The following is a 13,052-nucleotide window of genomic DNA, read 5'->3' on the forward strand; positions in this document are numbered from 1 at the left end:
TATTTGAAATCTGTGCACGAAAATGCAAAATAGTTTATGCAGAAAAAGGGGCAACGGCTAAATAATTAAACATTTTACTTAATATGTTTCACATGTATCTTAAAAATACATATTAGCTAAAACTTAATAATATTATGAAATACTAAAAATTTATCGCTTCTAATATCATTGTATTTTTTATTTGAATACATTTAGTACAAACAAAATAATAGAGGCTAAAGTCATTCATTTATATCCACAATTTGAATTTGTAAGTACGACTCATGGCTTTGAATTCCTAGTATTCTTCTTCTTCTATAGAAAAAAAAAATAGTAAATCATCAATCCAATCCACCAAGTTTAATCTATTCAAGTTCTTTTCAAAAAAACGAAATAGAAGATAATGGTGGCACGTGGCATAACCTTGAGGCACAATTATACTTGGGCAACGTCAGCTGAACTGAACCTGCTCACTACCATAGCCACTCACCAATTACATAATCCACCCTATCTAACCAAACTTATCCAAAAAAGAAGTGACGACACACAACACCATGTCCAGCTTCACTCACGCCACCGCATTCCTCCACGCCCACATCAAAACCAAGCAAAAAACAACCACTCCGGCCGCCTCCACCACCAACAACAACCAAGCACCATTTTATGCTGAACAAAAAGATAATAATGTGGCCACTAATAATAGCACCAACAGTAGTAGTAGAAGAAAACTAATATCAACATTTCTAACAACTTCGATGGGAATAGTCCTGGGCGGCACAACGACAATGACACCACAGGCGGCGGCTCAGAATTGGGGGACTCGTTCGTTCCTGAGGGAGCATTTCTTTGAGGCGGGGCTGTCTCCGGAGGACGCAGTGGCGAGGATAAAGCAAACGGCGGAGGGGCTACATGATATGAGGGAGATGCTGGAAACAATGTCGTGGAGGTATGTGATGTTCTACATAAGGCTGAAGCAGGCTTATCTTGATCAAGATTTGAAGACTGCAATGTCCACTTTGCCAGACAACCGCCGCAATGATTACATCAAAATTGCCAATGAATTGGTAGATCACATGACCGATGTAAGTTCACAAATCTCTTATATATGCTCTCTTTTACACTTTCACTCCTTCAACTTAGACTTAAGTGATATGATATATGTTTAATTGGATGTTGTACCATTAAATAAATTCTTTTATGACACTAGTTTTCTTTAGAGTTCTAATAGTTAAATTAATTTTTAAAAAATAAAATATTTTTTAAATTTATTTTTAATTTTTTTTATAATTAAATTAGTTCTTTAAATATTATAAATTAATTATACCAGTCCTTCGGTTATTTTACTCATAATTTTCATCAACGATTAATGATGTATAATGTTAACTACTAACATACATAACACATAACATACAAACATACTAATTTGTATTATATATGTATCAATTAACTTTTACAACATTAGTTTTTGAAAAAAATTGTTAATAAAATAACTAAAAGATAAATATGATTAATTCATAATTTTTTTTCAGAATGAATTTAAAAATATCTTATCTTCTAAAACTAATTTGACTATCAACCCTTTTTCTTAAACTACTACTAAATTAAAAGTGTATATATATATATATATATATACATATATATATATATATATGTATATATATAACTTTCAATCTAAAATCATTTCATATATTTTTTAAATTTAATTATTTTGTAGTCTATATAATTTTATTAAATTTTTAATTAAGTCTTTACTATTTTAAAATTTGTAATTTGATTTTTACTAGTTATTATTTTTCAAAAAATAAATTGTAATGATCCTAAAATATTTTTTTAAAAATATTTTATAATTCATCTCACATCAAATATAAAAATAAATACCTTAAAAATGTTTTAGTATTTTTTAAAAAAAATTAGTTTGAGAGAATTTAAATTAAAATTTTGATCTAATATAAAGATTTAATTACAATTTTTAAAATTATAAAGACTTAATTAAAAATTTTATAAAATTATATAAAAGCTAATAGAGTAGTTAAACATATTTTTTATAAAAAAAATAAAGTTGATGGCAATATTAAAAAAGAGTTTAAAATGTAAATGAACATGAGTTGTTACTTGTTAGATATGGTCATGTTGTACCGAGACAAAAAAAAAAAAAAAAAAACACCCATCAATTATTGTATATATATGGATACATATTTTGTGTTTATGAAAATTGATTTTGTTGCTAAAAAGATGTTTTATTATTCTAATGCGAAATATTTGATTAATTGTTGAAATGTATGTGTACGAAATACATTTAAATATACATATAGGTAATAACTTAATTTTTGTGTTTATGGAGTTTCTAAACCTATTTTTTGTGTTTATGAGTTTCATTGTGATAATATAATGTTGTTGATACTTGATTTTACAAAATTTAACACAAATAATCTTTATGATAGGTTATCGATGTAACTTTTCTTAGTTAAATTCACTCCAGTAGCATTGGATTCTAAGGATGTTTTAATATATATAGCCATTTTTCTTAATTATAGCATACTTTTTTTCCTTATCCAATCTTTTCCGCTAATTTTTCTTATCTAATGATGGATCTCAACATTTTCATTCCTTCATGCTATTGCACATGGTGTGGAGGTAGACTAGTATTTTTTCTTTTGAAAAAGTTTTAAATCTAGAGAGAAAATAAAAATATATCTTAAATAAATACATAAACTTGAGGGTCATGCATATAATAAATTTCTAATAAAATATATAAATACACAAGACTGCCAAAAATGATCTTGTAATATTATAAAATACTTATTATTTTATATCAAATATATTTTTTAGATAACAAATTTAAACATTAGTTATCTTAGGTAGGGTTTGTTTTGAGGTATTGAGACAAAAATTAGGAGACTGAGATTTAGTATTATGTTTGTTAGTTCAAAGACTGATACTAAAATTTCTGTCTCTGTTTCCAAAATTTCAATATTTTAGTATTTCTAAAAAGTGGAGACACAGGAGACTAAAATTTTTAGAAATGAAGACTGAAACTTTAATAACATTTTATACCTAAAATACATTTATTTTAATTAATTAATTTTAATTTTATCCTTTGTACAAATTAAATTAGAATTTCATTCTTGTTTCAATTTCTGTCTCTCACTTTGTACCAAAAAGAATACTAAAATTTATTTCAATCTCTGTCTTTTAGTCTCTATCTCTCAGTCTCAGTTTTTCTGTCTCTGTTTTTCTACCAAATACTACCTTAATGTCCTTTGATATAGTTATGAAATACTAGTGCGTTATAAACTTATAATTAATAACTGTGTACCTTTCCAATTGATGTTGTGGTTTAATTGGTCTTAATTTTTTTTTCCCCCTTCAGTTTGACAGGTATGTTCGGACACCAAAGGTATATGAATCTTACCTATACTACGAGAAGACCTTGAAATCAATAGATGAACTTGTCGCTATCTTAGCATAACAGCGGCAGGGTATATTTGGAATTCTAATTTTTGTGGTTTTTCCAATTTAAATATCAAATTGAAGATATACATACATCACAAGGTATTTGCACACAAAATATCAAGTATATGTTTATGTACACACGTGTGTCGTTAGAATATGAAACCTTTCTCTTTTTTTTTTTGGTTCGGAATTAGAATGTGAAAGTTGAAGTATTTCATGTTTATTAACCTAGAAGGTGCTCGATTCAATACTCTTAATATGTTTTGGAGTACTGAAACTCCATACGAAAAGATGAAAAAAAGTTATTTATTATCTTTTATATTTTAAATTTATTGGGCCAAATTTGTATTTTGTTTTGTTTTGGTCAAACGTGGGACCATGGGCTGGTCCAATCGAAAAACAGAATCCGACCCGGATACACTCAAAAACCAAGACCCATTCATCTAGTTTCATCATTCTGCTGCTGTCGTTCCTCATGGCGAAAGAGAGAGAGAGAGCTCTTCGTTCTTCCTCCGTTCACCGCCGCAAAAGAGACTGTTGGCATCGTTGACACCTCTTTTGCCGCCTCTAATGCCTCTGACGCCACCAATGGAGGCACCCACCTTGGCCGAACGCAAATCTCTTCCTATCCTCCCTTACGCAACTGCTGTGGAATGACCTCTGGGATCCTGAGTCATCGTCGCATCACAAATCAGGCTCGAAATTTTTTTCCTAAGTTAGTGTGGGTTTTCCTAAAAAAGCTTATTGGCACAAAAAAATCTCTACTGTAATTAGTTTGAGAATCCCCTCTGTGTTTCTTCTGCGAGCTCCATGGCAGCAGCGTGAATGGCATCCGGCGATGAAGATTTATCAACAAGTTCCGGGTGTTCCAGATCTTCCAGATGATCATTGCTACAATTGCTATCTGGCCCAATCAATTTCGTTCATAACTAAAATTATTTGTAAATTATCAACAGATTTTCTTTGAATCAACGAGTTCTAATTTTTCAAACTACTAATGGTTTGAAACTTTGAGAGGAAGAGAACTTGGTATACTAATCGATCGCAGTTGTCGGGACATTGTTGTCGTTGACGTCGTAGTTTCAGGAATCGCCGGTGATTTGATGGCATGCTCGTTTTCGGACGATGGAGTTTGTTGGTGGTTACGTTTGCCATCGTCATTGTTGCTGTTGTGAATTTTTGAATTTGTCGGAACTTTTTTTCTTACCACAATGAATGTTGCAGAGCAGAAATATGGTGACGAAAAAGAAGGAGCAGGAGGTATGGTGGAATAGACGCAGTGGACAGACGTCAACTTGGCAGGACGGCGTTCCATCCAACAAATTATAACAGTAGTTAAAATTTAGGATTTTTACATTTTAGATAAAAAATGAATGGGGATTTGCAAGGAATTGAAAATGAATAGTAGGGTTAAAATGGGATTTTCATAAAAAAAATTTATAAAATTTATGGAGTTTCAAAACTCCAAACAACAGAGGAAAGAATATTGTAACATCCACCAACTTAAAAGGTATTATGAGAAACAGAAAGTGAACCATATTATACATAGAAGGATACATTGACTCATAAATGTACAACTACACAACACAAGTTCAACATTTTTAAATTTCTCATATAGGTATATTAAAGCGCCGCCCAACATACACTAGAGAAACTAAAAACACACTAGGAAATTAAACTTTTCATTAAAGAAAAGCATAATTGGAAAACTAAACACACATCACAGCACACGAGATTAATAATAATAATTAGTTTCTGGAGATTGCAACAGCTGAAAATATGATAAGTATAACGAGGATAGCAGCAGCAAGATAAGAGCCAATAAGAGAAGCGGAAATGCGTTCACAGAAACTGTTGTATTGTTGACAAATAGCGAACCAATTGGGTTTTGGATTACCATAATGTGCTATGTATACAATTGCTGCTGCTGCTGAGGCTCCTGCTGTCGCCAGACCCAACATAATCTTCACAACAAAAAGTTAACACTACTTGTTAATAACAATTATTATTTATTTAAAAATGAATAGTTAATTAATTATTATTAGTAATAAGAAAAAAAAGTTTATACTAATGTTCTTAAGTAATAAAAAAAATAAATTGATGGTTATAATAACATAATTAAATAATTTATTGTGTGTTTATATTATTTATATTCTATGAAACAGAAATTATCTGATTGTCATAAGAATTAGTCATGTTTCTAAATTTATATTTTTTTTCATGATATTTTTCAATCTGACAAGTTATTGGTTAATTTACTGCAAATTTAAGTTTTATTTAAAAATTTATTTTATATGAAATAAATTATCATTTAATAATTTTTATATATCAATTTTACATAAAAGCAACTGAATATAAATATTTATCAATAATAAAATATGAATACAAACATAAGATATATGCATATATTTTAAGATTTCCGTGATAAATGAATAATTATAAATGTCAAATTAAAAATATTCAAGCTATACCACCAATATTCAAACAACCAATATCGGAATTTTGAACAATATTAACGCTATATCTGTTATGTTTTAGGTTTCTTTAAAAAAAATTATATATTTCTGGTGTGAATAATTTTATGAAAAAAAATTAGAAAAAATATAAGGAGTCAATGTCATTAGTATACAATGTGTCTAATAAAATTAAATTAAAATTTAAATTAAATTATAATTAATTTATTAATTTTAAATATTTGCTAATTTAAAATTTAAAATAAATTAAGATTGATTGTTGTCAGTTATAAAAAAACAAAAACTAAATCTCTCTTTCTGGACCGTGTTAACAAAAAAAAAAAAAAACGAAGACTCTCTCTCTCAACGGTGGTACGTTCCTTTCTTGTCCTTTCTCACCGTAACACGTTCCTGTCGATGCCGCCATTCACACCGGCGAATGCCCAGCAGCGCCTATCGATTGTGTGGGTCGTTGTCACAGCGCCGCATCAACCCAGACCAAAAACGACTCCGTTGCAGCCAGCGTGTGCGTTCTTCCGGATGTCGACGGCGCAAGGTAAAAGGGTAACAAGTGTTTGTCCATTGATACGTCCGCGTGGAAGTTCATAAATGGAGTGCAATGTCGTTCATTTTCAGTCGGTGATCACAATTCATCTATTCAAGCTTTTTTTTTCTACTTTTTGTTTCTCCAGATTTATGGTTACATCAAATCATAAGACTCGTGTGTCAAATTATACATTTTTTAATAAAAATTAAATTGTTGGATGATTATAGTTATTTTTTTCTGTTTTTTCATCTTCTTCTTCTATTTTAATGATCAATTTAGAATGATTATTTTAGTAGGTATGCGGATGGTTATTTTAATTTTTATGTAGATAATTATTTTGATTGAATTGAGTTTAGTTATATATAATTAAAATATGTTAGATATTCAATTCATTAGGTATGCAGATGATTATTTTTATTCTTAATTGAATGGTTATTTTTACTAAGGTGAGTGACGTATGGCAAGCCAAGTAGCGACCATGAAATAGGATTATTATTGATGAAGGTGGGGTGGTTGTCGGGTAAAAAATAAGAGAGTATTAGAGTGAAATACTTTAGTAAATTAAGATTTCAGATGGTTAATTTTTTGAAATAACTAATTGGATTTTTTAAAAATTTAAAATTTGAAATTAGGAGATTTAAAATTTGATGTGAAATAATTGAATAAGAAATTTTGAATTTATTATTTATCTCTATTAGACTAAATAATTGGCTCATTATACATATTATTAATATTTTTTATTGTCAAGATTTTTCATCGACTCTCTAGGGAGACTCAAAAAATTAATTAGGTAATAATATACGCTTGTCAAAAAAAAAAAAATAACAGATAAAGATGCGTATAACATATGTTGTACGAATGTTCAATATTGTAACACATTGGCACCTGTTAGAATAGGGACACATTGATTGATTTAGTGTATTCGTGCTTCATAATAGTTTAGAGAAAAGAAAAGTACAGGATATCAATATATTATCTGTTAATTTATTGTTAATAATAATTAATTATTATATTTTAAACACATGTATAGAGATATATATAAAAAATATATCTATAAAGATATTTTTATTAGACACAGCTATAAAAAAGATATTTTTATTAGACACATTTACAAAAATACTTTTATTAAACACAATCATAAATAAGAGTTAGCAGAAGTTGGCAGATATTTTATTGGTAACGTAGTAAGATTGTTAGAGAAAATTTCACTCCTTTTTTAAAATTGTATTTAAAGAAAAAGTTATAATTAAAAGACAGAAATTAAAAAATAAAAATTTGAAAAATAGAAATTTAATTAAATTTTTATATTATATTTAATATAAAATATTAATGTATAAAATTAAATTATATTTCAGTATTCTACTCGATTTAAGATAAATATAGAGACTAAAACAAATAAAATTATTTAAATAACCTTTTTCATCCTCATTTTGGCACTACTGTTCGCTCTCATCCACACTCAGACATACGAAACATCAATCGGTCACTCTTTTGTAACATCGAAGACTACTCACCAAAAGATTGCCTGCTTTTTCTTGTGTTCATCCTTCTTTGTCGCAATCTTTCTCTTACCGTTCTTTCTTGCGTTTGCGTTCATCTATCTCTTTTCGTCACGTTCTTCCTCTCACCGTTAATCGTTCTCGTCACCTCGCCGACAATCGTTCTCGTTGCCTCGTCGGGTTATCAATGTCAATCGTTTTTGTTGTTTTGTATTCATTGTCTGCTCCTTGTTCTGCAACAGCAAGTTTTTCTTCCCGCGACTGGAGTCGTTCATCAGCGTGTTCCCTCCATTTCTTGTTCAGCAGCGACAATGGCTTCTTTGTAAAAAAAATAGTTTATTTTCAAAAGGATATTTTTGTAAAAAAATAGTTTATTTTTTTAAAAAAAATCATTAATTATTTTATTAAAAAATAATGTTAGTTAACACAAATTTTAAATTAGGTTAAAGAGGAGGATTTTAAAAAATTATAAAAGAAGAGGAAAATATATATTTTACAAAAAATATTATTTTAGTATTTCTTAAAGAAAAGGAATAGAATTTTTTCAATAATTTATTATTATTTTTATTTAGTGCTTGTATTTCATTATCAAAAGTATTGGTCAATAAATTTGAATTTTGTAATAGTTCAAATCATCCGCTAGCATGATATTGTCTGTTTTGTAATAACCTAGACTACCTGTTAGCACGACATTGTCCGCTTTGGCACACAAGACCTCACGGTTTTCTCTTTGACGATAAGGATGTTAGCCGAAGTACCCTACACTCACTCGTCAAAACGCATCATGATAAAGAGAGGTATCCACACCCTTATAAAACTTGTTTCGTTCTCCTCCCCAATCGATGTGAGACCTTACAAATTTGATCTGTAGTATTTATGATAATTACCTATATTTGATTTGTATTTTGTACATATAATTCGATCACATCGAATCCATAGATAAATAAGATCAAATATCAGATTTTAAATTTGTATCCGCCTATTTAATCTTAAGTTCTGATTAATAAAAAATATTATAAATAAATAAAAATATAATATTTAAAAATTCTTTTTCTTAGTCTAATTTTTAATTTGTAGTGCAGTCTTAAAATATTAGTATATTAAAATTCGTAATATTACATGTTTTCTGTTAAAATTTTAAATAATTAAATTTGATTATTTTATTTTTATTATTATTCATATATGTTTGGTTATTTTTTTATTAATTAATAATATTTCAAAAATAAAGAGTAAAAATAAAAAGACAATTTTTAACTTTTTAATTTCTATTATAAAAAAAGATATATTTTTTTCAATCATATATAATATCTGATCTTATCGATTCTTAAGATCGGACTGCAGCCCAAAAATTGCAGATATTAATTTGATACTTTGAGTAGGGATTGAATTGAAATTTTGTCTATATATATTTTACTCAACTTCTAGATTTAATCTCCGTACACTTCTAATCAAAATATGGCCTTATAACTCGTTTTCTTTCTAATTGAAAAAAAAAAAAACGAAAACCAATACTAATCAGGAGCCAAATAAAACGGGTAGTGACCTTTTTTTTTTTTGCAGTTTTGATTATTTTGTAGAGATTAGTAAAGATATTTTTAAGTTGGTTTATTTTCATTAAATATAAATTGATTTTTGTTAAGTGAATTATATCGAATTATCCTTAGTTATAATTGATGATATATATATATATATATATATCTACGGTACATTTTAGTCTGATAGATTAAAGACTAATTCGTTACAAATTTAAATTTTATTTAAAAATTTATCGTTGATCAATGAGTTACTGCATATATAAAACATGATTTGAATCTCACATACTTATTTAAACAGACGAATGAGCTGACTATTTGACAAACTCAAGTTAGTTAGATGTATATCTTTTGTTTGTGAAAAAAAAGAGAAAAGAATCCTTTAGATATTTAGACCGTTTCTTACGTTAATAACGAGTGTATTTTAACAGAAAAAATATAATTTTGTCCTTTAAAACAGTTAGCATAAAATTTTACAAAAATAAAATTATACAAAAAAATTTACCGTGTCAAGCACAACGAGGAGCAATCTACTTTTCACCGCGCTACTCTTAACTATGTGGAGTAACGATAGGATAAGAGAAAGAACTAGATATCCACATATTAGAGAGTTGGCCACCACAAAAAATCTGCACAGTCATAAACAAAGAGATACATAACAATTAAGTAGATATAGGAAGAAATGAACACAATTTCCATATTTTGGAATGAAAAATTTTAAGATAAAATTTATTTTTTGTCTATGAAATTTATTAAAATTTTTAAATATATTCTTAAATTTTATTTTATTTTAATTTTTTAAAAAATTTTTAGTCGCATCAAATGTACTCCTCTCAATTGAGGTGGCAGTAGAGTGGGTTTGAACGAGTTTATGTTCTATTAAGTTCCGTTTCATCCTTTCTCACTTTTGATATTCCACTCACTTCACCTATATTTGTAAACGTTAAGTTACAGTACCCTAATCCATTTTTATGGGTACCCGACCTATCTCTACCCGTTTTTATAACAATTATATAATACTTTAAAATTTACATATTTATACATAAATTAAAATAAAAACATAAGATTCATTTTATATATTTTTAAATTTATTAATTTTATATATTTATATTAATATTATTATTATTATTATTATTATATAATATATACTCCGGAACAAGTTCATTCTAAACTTGACTCCGCCCCGTTCAAACAATTTTTCCACTTCCGGGGTCGGGTTATCACCCGTCCCGACCAGATAGAGATGGGGCGGATGCTACGGCTAAACCTACCTATTAGGCTATTAGCTACAAATTTTCAAGAAACTTAAAACAATTTAGCAATAATTTTATGAGGATAACCCTTTAACACAAGTCATACCGACTCTTAGTTGTTAAGTATTATAGTTGAATTAATTCTAAGTTTTTTGAAAATTTAACTGCTAAGGATACCATTGATGTAATAAAAAAATATTAGAACAAAATTGAAATAAAGTAAAACTTAAAAATATTTTTGAAATTTTTAACAAACTTTAGAGATAAAAAATATATTTTAATATAATATTTTTAATATCTATTTCATTATTTAGTAAATAAATTTAAGGCAAAGTATATTTTTTGTTTCTAAAATTTTGTAAAAGTTTTAAAAATATCTCTAAATTTTATTTTGTCTCATAAATTTTCGATTTGTATCAAATATACTCCTGGTGACTAATTTTTCAAAAAAAATTAAGACTAATTCAACAACAATTTTATAAGAATAACCTTTAATATACAAACAAATCAAGTATAATTTTTATGTATTTTTGTTAGATTGGTCTTAATTTTTTAAAATTTAGCTATCGAAAGTATATTTGATGCGAATCCAAAACTTTTAAGACAAAATTAAAACAAAATAAAATTTAAAGATATTTTTAAATTTTTATTAAATTTTAAGAATAAAAAATATTCTTTACCCATAAATTTATGTATATAGTCCCTATATTGTCTAAGTACTATAAATAGCTTCTAAAAACTAAAGAAGTTTTTAGGTATTCATAAAACAATACTATTTTTATAGATATAGCCATAATTAATTAAAAGAATATTTTTATAAAGTATGATCTATCATTAAATTAGGCTGTTTATATTATCTATATTTTCTTATTAATTATAGAGAGTATATATACTTACACAAAGGAGGGGAGGTCATCAAATTCAGCCCTGAATCTTATAAACTGAGTTGCAAATGGCAGCGTCTCATCGGTAGTTCCCATGGCAATTGCAGCAGCTAATGTTCCAACCGCCGCAACAATTCTCAATATAAAGTCCATTATAGACAACCCTCTTGCCAACCCTTTTCTACGAGATATTACACCACCACCTTCAATTGTTGAACCCTTCATCATTTTCTACCAACTTGCAACCTTTGATTCTCTTTCAATCCTCTCCCTCAAATGTATGTATATATAATACTATGTTAGTTGGTGCTTCTTAATTATTTAGTCAGTGGTTTGTGATCATAACTAACCGTAAAATGCATTTGATATATATAGTTGATGAAGAATGATAAGCAGCGACATTTGAATTTGTTTTGGTTAATCTAAAGCTTGCTACGTGGATGCTTGTGATTGGTGTTGCTAACATACATGATCGTGAATGATGCTTATTAATATAAAAATTAAAAGCTAAGAAAAGTGCCTATGTTCCTGCTCCAATAATAGAAGCATTATGTTAACTTTCAACCATTGAGATTTGGTTGTGGTAGTTTGCACATGATCACAATATGCAACATTGTAAGTGAATTATGGATAAAAAAAAAACCGTCCTCTAGAAATAATTGTCTTTGAAGGTTTATTTTATAGGAAAGTATAGAGAGTTAATAGTCTAAGCGCACAATGTGTACAATGAAGGTTTAGGGAGTATTAGAGATATGATCATTAGTGTTACATTGTCCTATCAAGTTACGGTTTTGGGATGAGCGGGTTCATGACATGTATTAGAATTCTAGATCCGAAAGGTTAAGGTTCGATCCTTGGTGAACTCCAAAATCAACTTAAGTTTTTGGAATGAGTGATTTTATGACATGAGATGTTTATTATCTCTGGTATCCGGATGGTTATTCTGGATAGTATGGGTGATGTTCATTTTATTTATGGACCAAAGATTTAGCCCATTGTACACATTGTACGCTTAGACCATTGGCTCCTTAGCACTACCCTTTCCAAAAATATCATTAAAAATTTATTACTATATATAACTTACAAGAAATAATAACAATGAAAAGTGTACTCATAAAAAATCTCACCTAATTAGTTAGGCTTATATTAAATATTTATATGGAGCATGTATGGATCTGCCACAACTGAATCGCACCTACACAACCTAAAACCAAGTCCATTTCTATGCTTTGAAAAGTTAAAAAACTGATTATTTCTTTTTGGATGTGAATGATACACTCACATTCTCCATTTTCGTTTCTTCAATTCCTTCCTTGCCAATCCTCTCTTATTTCTTCTTCTTATTTGTTTATTAATTAATTTATTTTTCTTATAGTAGTAATCAGTGTTGTATGTATTGTGAACTTGCTAATTGAAATTTTGGAGCCTTTGAGTACTATATTGTATGTTATA

The 13,052-nt window shown here is 28.1% G+C and overlaps 2 protein-coding genes across 2 annotated transcripts; one reads left to right on the plus strand and one right to left on the minus strand.

Annotated features, from left to right (window-relative positions):
- Positions 1-217: 217 nt before the first annotated feature.
- Positions 218-3,568, plus strand: LOC112801571 (photosynthetic NDH subunit of lumenal location 2, chloroplastic). Its single transcript, XM_025844385.3, has 2 exons — positions 218-1,061; positions 3,350-3,568. Exons 1-2 carry the CDS (start codon positions 534-536, stop codon positions 3,446-3,448), a joined length of 627 nt encoding a protein of 208 aa, XP_025700170.1. The 5' UTR covers positions 218-533; the 3' UTR covers positions 3,449-3,568.
- Positions 3,569-4,968: 1,400 nt separating this feature from the next.
- LOC112801572 (casparian strip membrane protein 1-like) lies at positions 4,969-11,919 on the minus strand. The gene is made up of 3 exons (XM_025844386.3): positions 11,614-11,919; positions 9,969-10,092; positions 4,969-5,396 (listed from the first exon to the last, which is right to left on the minus strand). The coding sequence occupies exons 1-3, from the start codon at positions 11,826-11,828 to the stop codon at positions 5,181-5,183; spliced, it is 555 nt and encodes a 184-aa protein (XP_025700171.1). The 5' UTR covers positions 11,829-11,919; the 3' UTR covers positions 4,969-5,180.
- Positions 11,920-13,052: the final 1,133 nt, after the last annotated feature.

This window comes from Arachis hypogaea, chromosome 5 (assembly GCF_003086295.3).
Source record: "Arachis hypogaea cultivar Tifrunner chromosome 5, arahy.Tifrunner.gnm2.J5K5, whole genome shotgun sequence".
Classification (NCBI taxonomy): Eukaryota; Viridiplantae; Streptophyta; class Magnoliopsida; order Fabales; family Fabaceae; genus Arachis; species Arachis hypogaea.